Source organism: Sebastes fasciatus, chromosome 16 (genome assembly GCF_043250625.1).
Source record: "Sebastes fasciatus isolate fSebFas1 chromosome 16, fSebFas1.pri, whole genome shotgun sequence".
Classification (NCBI taxonomy): Eukaryota; Metazoa; Chordata; class Actinopteri; order Perciformes; family Sebastidae; genus Sebastes; species Sebastes fasciatus.
In genome coordinates, this window is record NC_133810.1 from 2,405,317 (window position 1) to 2,422,536 (window position 17,220).

Sequence of the window (17,220 nt, forward strand, 5' to 3'; positions counted from 1 at the left end):
TTTCATACAAACATTTGTAGTGATTCACACAATAAAACATACAGTTGATGTCATATTTAATTGATTAAAATGACGGCTACGAGGTGACGATGTCTGATGACACAGTGCTGTCCTCTCGGTCCCTGTCTTCAGCCACTTCTCACTTCCCCCCCAGGCCCACGCTATTCTCCATCCATCCACCAGATGCCCTCAGACTCTCCCAGCAGACCTCCACCTGCTCACCTGTTCCCCATCCCCCAATTAGACCAGACCAGCTTCTTCTGTCTTTTCCTTCCAGCCACCTGAACCTGAACCTGTTCCTGCTGCTGTGTGGTTACCTGTTGCTGAACCTGCTCACCTGTCGGTCACCTCTTGGATTGGTTTTTCTGTTCCTGACCTCCATCCTGAGTGAGTTCCCCTTCATCCTACCTGCTCACCAGGTGTGTGTTTGCAGAGATATAGCAATATCATTTACATGGGCACGCACATGCGTCCGCCTTCACATGTCAGGTCACCTCCAGGCATTTGTATATGTGCATGCATGCTAACCCCTGTAGCTATGTTTGTCCTTTAAGTAACGTTTTCAATGCAGGACTTTAACTTATAACAGAGTATTTTTACTGTACTTTTACTTCAGTAAAGGATGTAAAGGATCTGAAGAAGAGCATCATGGATCTACCTGCTGATGAACCCTCCTCCTCCCAACGGTCAGTAAAGAAACAATAATCATGTTTCATTTCTTCTTTATTTCACTCAAATGAAAAACAAAGCAGTTAACATAATTTATATAATATCCAACAGTTATCATCATCCAGCATCGGTGCAGTCACTGACCTTTAACCTTTAACCTTTAACCTTTTGTTTAATGTGGCCCATTTGAGGATTTACAGTTTAGTTTAGCACCGTTTCTTTAAACCTGTTTCCAGCCAAATAATATCAGAAAACATTCAGAAATGCATTTAATTACAACAATTTGAAATAGATTTGTCATAAAACACTTAAATAGATGAAATGTTATTGTCATCTTAAACATGAAATGTGGCTTAAATTATTACGTTAAAGTTCATAAATCTGCTTTATGGGAGATTTTGCTTTTAATTTCACTGTTCAGAATACGTTCTATATTATTCTTGTCAATAAATCTTATGTCTTTATTTCAAAATAAGAGCACACTGGTCTTTCAGATAACTTCATCTTCAATTAAAAAACTGACATTAAAGAAGGATTTAACATCACGTTAGTCTGGATAAGTTGAACCACACATGCCTGATGAGTAAATATGGTAATTTACAGTAATAAATCAGGCTTTAATGTGCTTTTAATTCAATGCTAGTCACTGAATTAAAACACTAAAAAGATCCTCAAGTCAATGAATCAACAGGAAAACAAACCCAGTAGCAGAGTTTCAACAGCTAATCAGACAACAGCAGCACGTTTCAACACCCAGTATTATTATACAGTACGTCACAGAATAAATCAGCATTTAAAACACGTTATTCAGAGTTTCTCTTTCATGTAACATGCGTTTATCATCCTAACACCGGTTCATTATAGAGGTTGAATCTGCAGGAAACACAGTCACTTCTAAAAACACAGTAACATGAATGTTAAAACATAATGTGTGTTTATAAAAATAAAAACCGAAGAGCCTCTTTGACGACGAGATATGTAATAATAAAATATTAAACACAGCGAGGATTATGTTGTGATATTAACGACAAGAGTCCAACAAAATTATATTGGAGAAAATAAAAAAACAAATTAAAAAAAAGGAAAAAAATAAGAAAAAAGGAAGAAGTAGAAAAAGGGAAAAAAGAAGAAAAAGGGGGAAAAATAGAAAAAAGTAGAAAAAGGAAGAAATAGAAAAAAATGGGAAAAAGGAAAAAAAAATGTAAAAGGGAAAAAAAAGAAGAAAAAGGGGGAAAATAGAAAAAAGGGAATAAAGTAAAAAAAAGGGAAACAAATAGAAAAAATTAGAAAAAAAATAGAAAAAAGGAAAAAAAAATAGAAAAAGGGGAAAAAAGTAGAAAAGGGGAAAAAATAGAGAAAAAGAAAAAATAGAAAAAGTAAACGAGAAGAAAAAAGGGAGACAAGGAAAAAAAAAGGAAAAAGCTCAAAAGCTAAATCCCAAAAAGAAGAAGTCCAACTGGCCTCAAACAGAAAAACAAACACATCACTAATAAACACAGGTTTGAACTCGCTGTTGTTTTTTCTCTGCTCGGATCAGACCAACCAGAAACTGGTTTCAAACTAGAAACCGTGACGATCAGTGGATGTGATGAACGAGCAGCTGAGGGCGTTACTTTAGATTACAGATAACCAGAACGACCCGGTCACACCAGGAAGAGACAACGTTTAATGTGTGCGTCTTTGTAGCGGCTAACAAGCTGCCATGTTTGTGCTGGTCAGTCACATGATCTCTCGGAGTTTCTCTCAGTGACGTTTACTCCCTCCGGGGGGATCTTTAAGGAAGTCTGGTCGGGATTCTCTGCCATTTATTTTGCTTATCGTGGGAGATTTCAGCTTATCATTTTGCATATCTGCAATATTAGTCCGTCTGTTAATCATGTTCATATAAATAAATGTCATTTATTGTGATTATATTCTGTATTATTAATCTCAATCTGCTGGGTAAGTAAAGCTGTCGGGTAAATGTAGTGGAGTAGAAGTATAAAGTAGAAATGAAAATATTCAAGTACCTCTAAATTGTACTTAAGTTCAGTACTTGAGTAAAACAACTAAGAAGCTCCATTAGCGTCCTCTGTTTTGGACTCTCCGTCTCTCTCTATTCCCTCGAAGGTCGTCATCGTTCAGACTGCTGGCCGTTGATCAACGGCGTGAATTTGCATCTCAAAGTTCAAGTTGAAATTGATATGAAAGCTGCAGAAGTGCTGCGATAAATGCGGGTGTGACCGGGCGTTAAAGGTGCAGGAGAAGCTTAGCGTTTGAAAGCAGGAGTACCGCTGCTGCTGTATGTGAAATGTTCCTCCTCCCGTCGTAGACTCCGCTACCCAGCGAACACCTGCGGCGTGAGCGGCGGCGGCAGGTTGTCATTGTCCAAGTTGTTGGCATCGATAGCGGAGACGTTGCGAGGAGCAACCTCCAGCGGGTATTTCTCCACGATGCCGTGCACCTCCCGCTGCACGCTGTCGGGCCAGGAGAGGAGGTCGGCCTGCAGGCTGCGAGCCGCCTCCATCAGCGTGTCCTGCCGGTCGCTGAGGCCCGACAGCGCCTCCAGGTTGTGATTGAGCTGAGCTAGGACCGGGTTGGTCGGGGGAGGCGGCGGGTCGGCGTTGGTCCAGTCGCCGTCGGAGTTGTTGCATCGCGGCGAGGCTTGGCCCGACATGTAGCGCTCAAACTCCTCTGGGGAAAGGTTGAGAGACTGAGCGTCTAGCTTCTCGATGAACGCCGCCGCACAGCACTGAAACACAGAAACACAGGAGACACGGCGACTGAGACTCTGACAGCGAGTTTACAACCTACGTTCTTACAAAGAACGTATATCGCCAAGACGTGAAAGTCAATTGTTCGTTCTATTGCAACGTCAGCGCCCAGCAGCAGAGCTACTGAGTGTATTAAAATGAAACTTGTCGGCCAAGAAAAAGGCGACTTGAGGCGACACAACAGTCGGCCTTCATCGCCGCTAGTTCTCTGATGTCGGCTTGGTGTGTCTTGCTGATTAAAGGATTAAAGTAGGAGAAGATAGAATAAAGAAAACCAACGGACCAGGTTGGTGAAGTAGTATCCGTCCTCTCCGGTCATCAGCCTGCTGGGGTTACAGAAGCGGGTGATGTACTGGATGTTGGACTGCAGTCGCGGAGGGTTCGCTTTGAGCACGATGTAAATGAGCGCGGGGAGGAAGTCGTCGGCCGACGCCGGCTCGTTCTTGGTGATCCTGATGGCGCTGAAGATGTGTTTACTGCAGCGCGTGATGCACCCCAGTTTGTCCCGAGGAACCCGCTTCGAGTCCATCTCGATGACATCTGGAAAGGACAAAAGTCAGGGGTCAGAAGGACACACGTATCATCAGTCACTTCTTTTATTTTTAAACCGCAAATATTTTATTTTTATTAAATTTATTTAATTTTCTTTATATTTATTATTAATATTATTCCTAATAATTATTTTCGAGACTAATCGATTAAAACGTTAGGTCAAATAAATGGCAGAAAATCATAAAAATGTCCATCCCAGTTTCTCAAAGTCCAGTGTGATGTCTTTAAACAGTCCAAAACCCAAAGATATTCAGTTTAATAAATAAAATCTACATATTTGAGAGGCTGAAAACTGCATTTTCTGCCTTTTTTGCCCAAATAACTACTTAATAATCTAAATAGTTGGTGATTATTTTCTGTTTTAGTCGACTAAGCGTTGCAGCTCTAGTGCTCAGCCGGCGCCTAGTTACACAAATACAGAGGTGCACAAGACAGAGGTCTCACTCTGACCTGTTATCGCTTTGACCACATTCTCAGAGACTTCGGGGATTTCTTCGTCGAACGACACACACAGCATCTCGATGGTCACCCAGTGTAACGCCCTGCAACACAACACAGAACCAACCGATGCAGTAACAACTAAAGCTTTAGTATTTTTTGGGGATATGATACACAATTATTTTTGCAGTAACTCCCTGGTGTAGTCAGCAGCTGCCACTGTGCATTCACACGTAAGAAAAACAAGGACAACGCTGCTAAAAATGGCTGTTGCGTAATCAAACAGACATCTGACTGGACCTAATCGAGCTCTGTGGCACGACTAACTTCTGTGTGCTTGTATTATTATTATTATTATTATATAAGCATCACTGCCCACCTTATCCTGTTCTGTGTGGCCAGGTCCTTCTTCTCATCATCAGTGGTCTCTGGACAGAAGACGCTCTTATACAGACGAGTCATGATGTATTTTTCCACTTGGTCCATCACCTGCTCCACAGACTCCGAGGATCCTGGTGAACAAAGAGGTCAGATCAGATCCTGCTGGTGCTGCCATCCAGTGGCGGATTCATACTCTGGTATTATTAATAATATGTTGAATGTTTACTGAGATAATCTGAGAAACAGACCTTTAAAGTGACCCAACAAACGGTCGGCCAAGTTCTGGTAGAAATCCTGAACGCACTCCGACAGCTCGTCAGCACTCAGGTCCTGATGAGAGGGAGAGAGTTAGAAGCTCATTTATTGTTATAAAGACTATTATTATTATACATTATTATTATTATACATTATTATTATTATTATTATTTTTATATATTATTATTATTATTATCATTATTATTATTATACATTATTATTATTATTATACATTATTATTATTATTATTATTTTTATATATTATTATTATTATTATCATTATTATTATTATTATTATACATTATTATTATTATTATCATTATTATTATTATTATATATTATTATTATTATTATTATTATTATATATTATTATTATTATTATTATTATTATATATTATTATTATTAGGGCCCGAGCACCGACAACGTCGGGCCAGCGAAGGCCCTAATGAAACTGTAGGAATTATTATTTTTCTGTCAAATGAATCTCCTTGTTGAGGACCTTAACATGCTCAAAAAGTTGTTAAACTTGGTACACTTATCAGACGCGGAGAAAAATGTTATATTTTAAGGGTCTCGGGCTCGGGTGTTGCAAAATGGCTCGCTAGCGCCCCCTAGAAAGTTGGAAAAATTGAGCCCCTCGCTCCGGTTTCTCATGAACCGTTTGTCGTAGAGTCTTGTGGGAGGCGTCGTTGCACTAATCAGAGTTCCGGTTTCAATGTGCCTGGCCGCGTCGATCGGCGTCTCGCCAGTACCCCCCGACACGCAGGAAGGTGCGAGGGCCCGTTCATCGCTGCTCGCAGCTTTAATTATTATTATTATTATTATTATTATTATTCTGCCACTCGATGTGAAATCAGACCTTCTTGCTGGACATGGTCACGATGAAGGCTCGGCACTGCTTGTGGATCTCCCGGCCGGGTTTCTGGAGGCTTTTCAAGAAGTCCACAAAGTCCTTGGACACCTGGTCCGTATCGAAGCTGGCGTGGCGGCTGATGGACGGACTGGGCGTCTTTCCCTCCTGGGTTTCTGACGAGGAAGAAGAACCACATTTAGAAAAAGTAAAATGTGTGACAACAAGCTGTCTTTTACAGGAAATAGTTCCAGTACGAAACGCCAGCAAAGCCACAAATTAACATTTCTGTTTGTGTACAGAGTCAACAAACAAGATAGAACATGTTTAATAGTGAGATTTAGAGGATAAGTTCACACTACACCACTCGTTGTCTCGTAATTGGGAGTCTTTGGCCCAATTCCAATCCGGCCCTCCACCCTCCCACTCCATGGTGGAGTAAACTCCGTTTGTAGTCACACTCACAGCTCAATGAAGCTCCTTCTCTAAGAAGGACGGTATAAATACAGCAGCCACTTATATATAACACTGCAAATAATACTGCTGAGTTCACTCATATGCAATCAAATACAGTTCAGTCGGCCTTTTACAAATGTACAATGTGCAAATTACGCAAACATGAGACAAAATGTGCAAATTTAGTGCCGGGATTAACTATGTATTTAATAATTTAACGGCGCTTGGGACATTCGTGGCGTCTAAAGCGTCTTCCTGAGGGACGTAGACGGGTCACTTGTTATGTCAACGGCTTTCTTTTTTGGTATTCAGTACTCGCCTGCTGCTTAGTTTCATCTGTTAACCACTCTTGACAGTTTCCCTTTCCATTTGTCATCGTCCGTACCAAGTGTTAAAAGCTTTCCAACAGATTCTTGTTCACCATTTCAAGAATATTCTGGCTCACCCTGAAGTAATGAAGCCTCCTGAGGAGGTGTAACATCTGCATACTTTCTCCATTTATCTGTATTTCTGTCCTTGTGCTGCTGCAACCACTGACTTTCCCCGCTGGGTATCACTCACTCATCACTCACTCATCTTCAACCGCTTATCCGGGATCGGGTCACGGGGGCAACAGCTCCAGCAGGGGACCCCAAACTTCCCTTTCCCGGGCCACATTAACCAGCTCTGACTGGGGGATCCTGAGGCGTTCCCAGGCCAGTGTGGAAATATAATCTCTCCACCTAGTCCTGGGTCTTCCCCGTGGTCTCCTCCCAGCTGGTCGTGCCTGGAACACCTCTCTAGGGAGGCGCCGAAGCACCTCAGCTGGCTCCTTTCAACGCAAAGGAGCAGCAGCTCTACTCCGAGTCCCTCACGGATGACTGAGCTTCTCACCCTATCTCTAAGGGAGACGCCAGCCACCCTCCTGAGGAAACCCATTTCAGCCGCTTGTACCTGTGATCAAGTTCTTTGGGTCCTGACTGCCGGGTATCAATAAAGGTTTATCTCATCTTATCTTAAATCGGTATCAGAGCGAAGAGATGTTAACAAACCGGTCAGAAAGTGCGACAGACTGGTACGTGGGTGTGCCGAGTAGCTCTAAATGTAAATGTACCTTTCTTGGGAGCGGTGCGTGACGACGGGCTGAAGAACTTCTTCACGGTGGTCACTTTCCTCGTCTTCTCGTTGGTCTTCTTCTCCTCAAACTTGGAGAAAGGTCCCAGAGAGGCGTGAGCCGGGTGTGGTTGTGGTGCTGTGGATTGGGCGTGAGACTGCGTCTGCGATCCGTGACTGCTGGCGTACGCTGCCTCCTCCTCCCGCTGCAACCTGGAGCCGAGGACATTTTAACAAAGCAAACACCAACAATCAGCAATCAGCGGCAGATTACGGAGGAAAACTGTGAGATACTGCAACTGGAAGTGTTTCAGTTCAGTGAAGGTTGTTGTTGATGCAGCAGAACTTACTTTTCAGCCAAGGCCCAGTCGTCCTGGATCTGTTTCTGCCGAACCCGCTGGTACTCCTCCCTCCAGCACTTGGAGCACAGGCCCTGCCACGCCGTGTTGCCGTAGAAACCGCATCCCTTTTTGCACAGCAGGTCCGATTGGTCCACGTGTATCCCGCCCCGCCGCTCCGGCCGCTGACTCATGATGCTGAACTAACCTGATGGATGGAAAAAATCATCATCTGGTTTATCATCAGCGTATCTGTACGCTCTGCTGTACACGTCTCTACAGACTGTATGTTCATATTATTACATTTTATATGCACAAATCTCACACTTTAGACTAAAAAAGCCTTCCTGTATCACGTCAATAGGATACTAGACACACAACTCCAAGTGAACACGTCTGCTAGAAATTAAACTTGCAAGCATGTTAGTAATAACAACTTTATTAGCTGGTATTTAAAGGTTTGCTAACAATGTAAAAGATGATATGTTCATGTTGTGGCCAGAAAAATTAGTTATCGCAGCTTTAAGGTAGTAAAACCGGTGGTGGAAGAAGTACTTTGATCTTTTACTGAAGTAAAAGTAGTAATACTGCAGTATAAAAATACTCTGTTACAAGTAAAAGTCCTGCATTCAAAACTAAGTAATAATACACATACATTTCTGCATAAAGAGTATTTTTACTTTTAATAATTTTGAGTATTTTTTCCTGATAATTTACATATTTTTAATCAAGTTAGATTTTCAATGCAGGACTTTAACTTGTAAAGATGGAACTCATTGTATATACTGCTGGGTAGTTTAATCTATAATAATACATCATCATTTATTAGTTTATTTATATTTTGCATTAGTAATCTGAAAAGTAACCTGTAACTAATATATATATATATTATATATAATATATATATATTATATATATTATATATAATATATATATATTATATATATAATATATATATATTATATATATACTATTGTCAAATAAATGTAGTTGCTGTAAAAAGTACAATATTGTCTTCCTAAATGTAGTGGAGTAGAAGTAAAGTAGCTTAAAATGTAAATACTCAAGTAAAGTACAAATACCTCAAAATTGGACTTAAGCAGAGTACTTAGTAAATGTACTTAGTTACATTTCTCCAGTGGTAGAGGAAGTATGCTGATCTTTTACTTTATTTAACACTTATAGTAAACATATGTTATGTTATGCTATACTCTTATATGTATTTATTAGTGATAAAAACAGAGTAATACAATATTATAACATTATGAAAGGAGCCATTCTGCAGAGTGAGTACTCATGGTATTTCTACTTGTACTCCAGTAAAGTATCCGAGTACTGCAGTGTACTATCAGCAGTAGGAGCTGCAGAGCAGCTGCAGATCTTTGTGTTGTTACTCCATTATATTCTCAGTTAGCTTGAACATGCTGCAGTATTTAACTCTATCTAGCACACAGAACAGAGACATTAGCTCAGATAATATGTCATAATAACTCATCACTAATGTGTAATACATCATGTAATGTACCTGCAGAGCTGCTGTACTCACCTGTAATGACGTTTAGACGGATCAGGAGCAGAAACACTGAAGAACACTCCTCTGATCTGCTGCTGCTGCAGAGAGAGGACTTCTGCAGGGTGAGGACCATGACGTCACTTTACTTCCGCATTAGAGGACTAGTTTTGAAGGATAGTACATGTCGTCACGTTGCATCGCGCATGCGCAGAGTGAACTAGACATTTTTAACTGTTATGGTTTCATTAAATCCTGATAGATGATCTTTAATCAAGTTTATTAACGTTATTAATGCACTTAATGCATTTGACTGAGGTGGAATGTATTTACTCAAATAAACTCATAATATTCAGACTTTTTTTCTCGTTAAGTTGAAACTTTGTTCTCCTAATTTTACAACTTTTTTCTCGTAAACTTCTGATTTATTTTCGTAATACTACGATTTTTTTCTCTTAAAGTTATGACTTTATTCTCGTAATAATATGACTTTTTTTCTTGTAAAGTTATGACTTTATTCTCATATTACGACTTTTTTTTCTCATAAACTTATGACTTTATTCTCGTAAAATTACGACTTTTTTTATCGTAAAGTTATGACTTTATTCTAATAATATTACGACTTTTTTTCGTAAAGTTTTGACTTTAATCTCGTAATATTCCGACTTTTTTTCTCGTAAAGTTATGACTTTTTATTAAGATCTTCACCTCCAAAATGGAGTAGAAGTATAAAATAGCATTAAATGGTAATAATACTTAAGTAAAGTACAAGAACCTCAAAATGGTTGTAAATGTGCTCAGTTAATATTCCACTGCTGCTGAAGCGCTGAACACGTTTTTATCTCATTTGTAAATTTGTATAAAAGCAGAAGTGTTGTGTGTAGTGTTGTTGACGACATGTTGTGGTAAAGTGTGACTATCTCACTTCCTGCAGTTTCACTTCACAGTTAAATAAACTGTATAACAGTCGGTCTGTAAACATCTAGAGTCTTCAAAGTTATTTCTAAGAATCCGTGAACAAACTCGATCTCTTTGACTCTTCTAATCTCTCCCTCACAGCGAGCTGACTGCTGCTTATTGACATTAAGGTTAATGTTCACCGGTTGCGTCTGAACCTGATTACAAACTGCTGCAGTATCACTTCTATTTATCGGCTACACTGAATCTGAACCTTACAAGCTGATGTTTGTTTCACTGGTTTCAGTTGTTTGCTGTTTTCCTATAAGCTGAACTCCGTCACACTCTGACATACTTGACATTCTTTATATATATTGATTCTTCATGGGACTGTTTAATGCTGCTGAGCTTAAACTCTTTAAATAAATACAGTACTTTCAGCCTCTGGCAGGCCGAGAAGGGCAAAGAAAACGTGACAGACAGGAAACGGTATTGAGGAAGTATTCAGATCCTTATGTATATTAAAGTACTAACCCAGGGGTCAGCAGCCTGCGTCTCTTCAGCTCCTCTCCAGTGGCTCCCTGTGGATTTATAAACATGGAAATGAATAACTGTTTTTAATTTACATTTTCATTTTTATTGATCATTGTTGTAGGTCTATGGTACGACGGTACGACGGAGTATTAGGGCCACATTGAGGGAAAATAATAAATCTGAGAGTTTGAGAATGAAGTCATAATATAAAGTAGTAATTTTACGTGTTATTTTCTTTTTTCTCGTAAAGTTATGACTTTATTCTCGTAATATTACGACTTTTTTACTCGTAAAGTTATGACTTTATTCTCGTAATATTGTGACTTTTTTACTCGTAAAGTTATGACTTTATTCTCGTAATATTGTGACTTTTTTACTCGTAAAGTTATGACTTTATTCTCGCAATATTAAGACTTTTTTTCTTGTAAACTTCTGATTTATTCTCGTAATATTACAACTTTTTTTTTCTCATAAAGTCATGACTTTATTCTCGTAATATTACGACTTTTTTTCTCGTAAAGTTATTTATTTTTTTGCCTAAAATGTCTTTTTTGATAGTAAAGGTCGCTGACCCCTGGTATAAACCTTGTTCAATCTGACTGCAGTTTTTTGTGTTTATGTTGATGAGAGCTTAGTTGGACAGTTCCTGCTGAACGATAACGTCTCTCTGACCGGGGTAAATAAACACACAGAGGGTCAGAAACACAGATAACGAGCTGGTTAGACACACCGATACAACCATGATCCTGACGGGTCGCTCTATCCTGTGTCTGCCGTCTCCAGCCACCGTCCAGGAGCTCTTCTCCGTGGCTCGAGACGCCAGCGTCATCCCTGACATCTCCCTGGATCCCGTCCTCACCACCTTCCTGTCGCTGGACTCCTTGGCCGCTCTGCAGCATCAGTACGTCTTCTTACAGCGGAGCATGAGGGGCGAGCGGCGAGCGGCGTTCGGCCTCAACCTGACTGCAGAGCTGGGAAACAGCAGCAGGGTCACCTGTGGAGGAGTCGGGGTCGTCGCTCTGGCTCTGTCACTGCTGTTTGACCAGGTTGCACAACAAGTAGGTTTGTTTTGTCTACTGTTTGCAGCAAAATCTGGGTTGATACCATTTGTTACACAGATTTGGTGCTAAATTTAACCATTATTTACCACTGGAGAATTGATCAAAATGATCAATAATCCCTCCAAAATACCACATTAAGACACCAAGACCTTGAGGAACACCATAAAAGAAGACATGCTGTGATTTGGGATCAAAAACTTTTGACATTTTGAGATTTCGGCGATTGGATGGCGAGCACTAAACTGCTCAGAAACCCCCTTATTGTCAATCTAGCTAGGAAAGCCATCCATCCTTTGAATGCTCTAGGTCTCTAGTCTGATCCATCCATCCTCTGAATGCTCTAGGTCTCTAGTTTGATTCATCCAGCCTCTGAATGCTCTAGGTCTCTAGTTTGATCCATCCATCCTCTGAATGCTCTAGGTCTGTAGTCTGATCCATCCATCCTCTGAATGCTCTAGGTCTCTAGTTTGATCCATCCATCCTCTGAATGCTCTAGGTCTCTAGTCTGATCCATCCATCCTCTGAATGCTCTAGGTCTCTAGTCTGATCCATCCATCCTCTGAATGCTCTAGGTCTCTAGTTTGATCCATCCAGCCTCTGAATGCTCTAGGTCTCTAGTTTGATCCATCCAGCCTCTGAATGCTCTAGGTCTCTAGTCTGATCCATCCATCCTCTGAATGCTCTAGGTCTCTAGTTTGATCCATCCAGCCTCTGAATGCTCTAGGTCTCTAGTTTGATCCATCCATCCTCTGAATGCTCTAGGTCTGTAGTCTGATCCATCCATCCTCTGAATGCTCTAGGTCTCTAGTTTGATCCATCCAGCCTCTGAATGCTCTAGGTCTCTAGTCTGATCCATCCATCCTCTGAATGCTCTAGGTCTCTAGTTTGATCCATCCAGCCTCTGAATGCTCTAGGTCTCTAGTTTGTGGCTGTAAAGTTTCATGAGGCTGTGATTATCCTAGAGGTCACCACAGGTCATTTTATATAGTGAGGTCAATGAAATGTCTCAGAGCTGAAATTATCTCACTCAGGTCCGAGCTCAGGGATCCACAGAGGGAGACCCATCAGCTCAGAGATCCGATAAGGAGATCTTTGGCATCGGCAGGTCTTCCAGGATCGGCTGGATCGTCCACAACTACCTCCGCCTGGTCCCCAGCGTCGCCAACGACCGGGAGAAGATGGCCGAGGCCACGGAGCGCTACGACAACTGGCTGAAGCTCGAGCTGATCGACCACTACGAGAGGATGACCACGAAGAAGAGGATGAGTTCGGCGTCCATGCAGCAGTGGTTGGTGGGAGCTGCGGTTCATCTGCACATGAGGATTCACCAGGTCAGCACAGACACAAAAAGACACAAAGTACAAAAGTAATGTGCAATAATAACTTATCCAACATTGCAACGCTTAATCATTAACAACTGTTTTGATATTTTAAGGAAAAGGATATTTAAATGTATGGACCTGAAAATGAGCACGATATGGGACCTTTAAAGCTAAATGAAATTTTATTATTTGATTTTATAATATGGTTTCCCTTAAAGGTCCCACATCGTGCTCATTTTCAGGTTCATACTTGTATTTTATGTTTCTACTAGAACATGTTTACATGCTGTAATGTTTAAAAAAACTTTATTTTCCTCATACTGTCTGCCTGAATATACCTGTATTCACCCTCTGTCTGAAACGCTCCGTTTTCGCGCATTTTGACGGAATTGCAACGGAATTGCGTTGCTAGGCAACAGTTTGGGTCCATGTGTACTTCCTGTCGGCTGATGTCATTCACATCCACTGCAACAGGAAATAAACTGGGACACATTTAGAATGTTTACATTTAAAAATGTGTAACATGGTGTATAGATTGGAGATTTGTGACATCACAAATGGACAGAAATCCTAACGGCTTGTATCAAACGCACAGTTTCTGAATACGGGTTGTGTGTGTTTCCCTGTGGATTGAGTGTTTCGAAACTTTCACAGTATTTATATAGGACTTAAGCCTGCTTTATAATAAAAAAAAAATTTAAATAACACTTTTTCTAATATGGGACCTTTAATCGGCATAAAATGATATTTTTGAAGAAAATGCTGGATGTCGAAATAAGAATCTGTTATTGCAGGTGTAAGGTTTGCACAAGGCAAGTATTAATTACAGGCCTGTAATGGAAGCAAAATCTGGTCTAGTACACACAATACCACTACACTGCATTGTTGGCATCTGATGTGAAAGCACTTTTTTACTCTCATTCCAACAGGTTCGTCTGCACTCTGTTCCTCCAGGATCAGCCGAGTCGCTGCGTCTGTCCTATAAGTCGGCGTTGAGTCGCCTGGTTCAGGGCTACACGGTCTATCTGCACAGAAACATCCAGGAGACTCCAGCACCCCGGAAACCCAGAACCAGGACAGCAGCTGGACCAGGCAGAACCAACAGGACCTGCTCAAGTAATCACACGTTTAATGATAGCCTTGTTGGTATCTCAACTGATAATGAGACTACCACACCAAAACCAACTGCTGACATTAGCAGAAGTTGTGAAACAGACTTTGGACTCAATGTGTCAAACAGAAGTGATGAAACCTCTGAAGTGAACTTAAAGACACTCAACAGCACGACTGGAAACGAGGACGTTCAGGGTCTGTTAGTCATCGAGCTGCTGAGGAACGTGAGTCACAACGTGCAGCATCACCCCTGTGAGTCTCCGGCTATTCAACAAGCGTTGGTGACTCGTATTATTAACGCTCAGGACCTGGAGCGCAACAGAAACTTCTTCCAGTACCCGGAGAAAGTCTTCCAGAGCCTCCTCAGGCAGAGGAATGACTTCAAGATGAGGAGACACAAATGAACCGAGAACAAACACTGTGCTGCTTTAATTTCTGAAAGATATGTTAAACCATTTCTACTTAAAGGTGCAGTGTGTAGGATCTGGTGGCATCTAGTGGTGAGGTTGCAGATTGCAATTTCTCCTGTGTGGCAAGCGTATAGACCAGGGGTCAGCAACCTTTACTATCAAAAGAGACATTTTAGGCAAAAACAAACAGACAAAAATCTGTCTGGAGCCGCAAAACATGTGATCATTGTGATGAAGGTAACACAGTTTATAGTCTAAGTATATAGTATATAAGTCTAATGCAGTGAGGGTCAAAGAGACAATGTACTACGGAGTATTAGGGCCACATTGAGGGAAAAAACATCTGAGATTTACACAATAAAGTCATAACTTTACGAGAAAAAAAAGTCATAACTTTACGAGAAAAAAGTAATTATATTATGAGAATAAAGTCATAACTTTACGAGAAAAAAAGTCGTAATATTACGAGAATAAAATCATAACTTTATGGGAAAAAAAGGAAAATAGCACATAAAATTACTACTTTATAATATTATGACTTTATTTTCGAAATCTCAGATTTATTTTTTTTCCCTCAATGTGGCCCTAATACTCCGTCGTACCATCATGCATTTTAAATATGCAAATGAGGCATTATCTAACGCTAACTTTTGGTGAATTTAGGAGAAATCTACAGACGCAAATAGACAAGGTAGTGAAATAAACACCTGTCTAGATGTGTGTGTGTGTGTGTGATGTATTTCTGGACTCTTTATGTGATGTTATAACATAAGGAAATGACTATAAACATATTGGGGCGAATAAAAACTGAAGTATACGTGTAATGTAAAATTCTGTGTTATAGAAAGAAACCATGCAGAATAACATCTTACAAAGTCTAATACCATTTTATTTAAATACTTGATTATGTTTACCATGTGAACACCTGAATAAAGAATAGTTTGAAGGCGTTGGGTTTAATTATCTGGTTGCCAACATTACCTTCTAGTGGTAGAAAGGTGTAACAGTCATATGTTAATGCAGTAGATTTATTATCAGTTATGAATCCCCATAAAGTCTTTACATTAGAAGTACTCAGGTAGAAATACTACGGTGTAAAAATACTTCATTACAACTAAAAGGCCTGCATTTAAGATGTTACATGAGTAAAAGTACAGTGATATCTTTAGCAAAAGTACTCGTTATGCCGAATATAGACCATTACAGAGTAAGCAACATTTTAATGTTTTAACTTGTGAAGGTTTTATCCACTTTAAATTTTAATGTTTAAAAATAAAACAAAAATAGACTGTATTTAATTTCTCATATGTTTTGTATAAATTCTGAACTGACACGGCAATCGGTAACTTCATTGGTTGAGTAGAAGTAGCATAAAATCAGTGGTGGAAGAATTACTCCGATCCTTTACTTAAGTAAAAGTAGAAATACCACTAAAATTCTCTGTTTTAAGTAAAAGTATTGAATTCAAAATGTTACTCAAGTAAAAGTACATAGTATTATCAGCAAAATGTACAGTAAAAGTACTCATTATGCAGAATTGCTCCTTTCACAGTTTTATATTATTATAGAATATTATATTATTCAGTTTTTATCACTAACACGTACACATTAGAGCATTTTAATATTGTACTTGTACTCAATGTGGAGCCAATTTTAGATACTTGGTATACTACTGGGTATATTAGTAGTATAATACTGCATCATAGCAAAGCATATGGTACAGGTTTACAAAAATTATAAATTATTTGCTAATTATAAGTAATTATATATATATTAAAGTCATTCCAACTCATTACCACAAGTTTTACACTTTTTGGGGGGAATTCATGATCAATAAACCTAATTTAAATGAAATTAAACCTAATTTTTTAGGAAAAAATGCAGAAATTATGAATTATTTGGACTATACTTAAAATTGGAGGAACATATGTTGATGGATTATCACAGATTGGAATATGTCAAAGTTTAGTCAGAATATTATAAATATTATAATATAATTATTTTTTTTAATGACAGTGTGACACATTGCACCACAGGTGCTGTAATTTAGAAAGTAGTGGTTATTTTTTTTTTTTGCAAAGACCATATAAGTGAACCATCCATGTAATTTAAGGGCAATTAGGTGAAAGACATCCATATTTATGATATAATGAAGTTTGAAACAGCAGGAGGGGTAATGATGCAGTACCTGACTGGCCGCTGGGGGCGACATTCCCTCCTCAGTGCTTGAAGCCAACCGGAAGCTTGTTAGTACCGTAGAAGAAGAGCCTGGATGACACGCGGCTGCGTGATCTGATCTGATCTACGTGATCTGCGTGAACTCTTCTAACTTCCGCACTCTAATATGAACAAGACGAGTCCGGAGCAGCTCTGCTAGGCGTCTACCCCTCCTCCAGCTCCAGGTCGGTGTTGTTCCAGCACTAATACCGTGTTGATGTTGTTGTTTATGCCGTTAGTGAGACACGGAGAGAGTTTAACGATGCTACGTAGGTTAGCCTACAAGCTAACAATGCTAACATCAACATCACCACTCAGGCATCCTGAAAGAGACTTAAACTACTGAACATAACATCATTTACACGGCTTAC

The 17,220-nt window shown here is 39.8% G+C and overlaps 3 protein-coding genes and 1 long non-coding RNA gene across 4 annotated transcripts in view; 3 read left to right on the forward strand and 1 right to left on the reverse strand.

Moving 5' to 3' along the window:
* Window positions 1-15,595, forward strand: part of LOC141753273 (uncharacterized) — a 54,873-nt gene extending 39,278 nt beyond the window's left edge. The window contains exon 2 of the long non-coding RNA XR_012590422.1: window positions 15,087-15,595. This is a non-coding gene — a long non-coding RNA (uncharacterized LOC141753273). The remainder of the gene's footprint in view (window positions 1-15,086) is intronic.
* LOC141753265 (uncharacterized) lies at window positions 677-15,348 on the forward strand. The gene is made up of 4 exons (XM_074611751.1): window positions 677-686; window positions 11,510-11,784; window positions 12,819-13,118; window positions 14,039-15,348. The coding sequence occupies exons 2-4, from the start codon at window positions 11,650-11,652 to the stop codon at window positions 14,624-14,626; spliced, it is 1,023 nt and encodes a 340-aa protein (XP_074467852.1). The 5' UTR covers window positions 677-686; window positions 11,510-11,649; the 3' UTR covers window positions 14,627-15,348.
* Window positions 711-9,495, reverse strand: rabgef1 (RAB guanine nucleotide exchange factor (GEF) 1). The gene is made up of 9 exons (XM_074611744.1): window positions 9,332-9,495; window positions 7,798-7,993; window positions 7,449-7,660; window positions 5,909-6,075; window positions 5,042-5,123; window positions 4,792-4,924; window positions 4,425-4,516; window positions 3,706-3,962; window positions 711-3,400 (listed from the first exon to the last, which is right to left on the reverse strand). The coding sequence occupies exons 2-9, from the start codon at window positions 7,977-7,979 to the stop codon at window positions 2,987-2,989; spliced, it is 1,539 nt and encodes a 512-aa protein (XP_074467845.1). The 5' UTR covers window positions 7,980-7,993; window positions 9,332-9,495; the 3' UTR covers window positions 711-2,986.
* Window positions 15,596-16,881: 1,286 nt separating the features above from the next.
* Window positions 16,882-17,220, forward strand: part of ttc3 (tetratricopeptide repeat domain 3) — a 29,615-nt gene continuing 29,276 nt past the window's right edge. Inside the window, exon 1 of the mRNA XM_074611766.1 lies at window positions 16,882-17,034. The gene's annotated coding sequence lies outside the window, so the exon portion shown is untranslated. The remainder of the gene's footprint in view (window positions 17,035-17,220) is intronic.

Coding starts and splice junctions, on each gene's coding strand:
- rabgef1 (XM_074611744.1), bottom strand. CDS start 7,979: ATGAGTCAGCGGCCGGAGCGGCGGGGCGGGATACACGTGGACCAATCG. Junction 4,925..5,041: donor TTTGTTGGGTCACTTTAAAG/GTCTGTTTCTCA, acceptor TTTGTTCACCAG/GATCCTCGGAGTCTGTGGAG. Junction 3,963..4,424: donor TGTGGTCAAAGCGATAACAG/GTCAGAGTGAGA, acceptor TGTCCTTTCCAG/ATGTCATCGAGATGGACTCG.
- LOC141753265 (XM_074611751.1), top strand. CDS start 11,650: ATGAGGGGCGAGCGGCGAGCGGCGTTCGGCCTCAACCTGACTGCAGAG. Junction 11,785..12,818: donor TTGACCAGGTTGCACAACAA/GTAGGTTTGTTT, acceptor TATCTCACTCAG/GTCCGAGCTCAGGGATCCAC. Junction 13,119..14,038: donor TGCACATGAGGATTCACCAG/GTCAGCACAGAC, acceptor TCATTCCAACAG/GTTCGTCTGCACTCTGTTCC.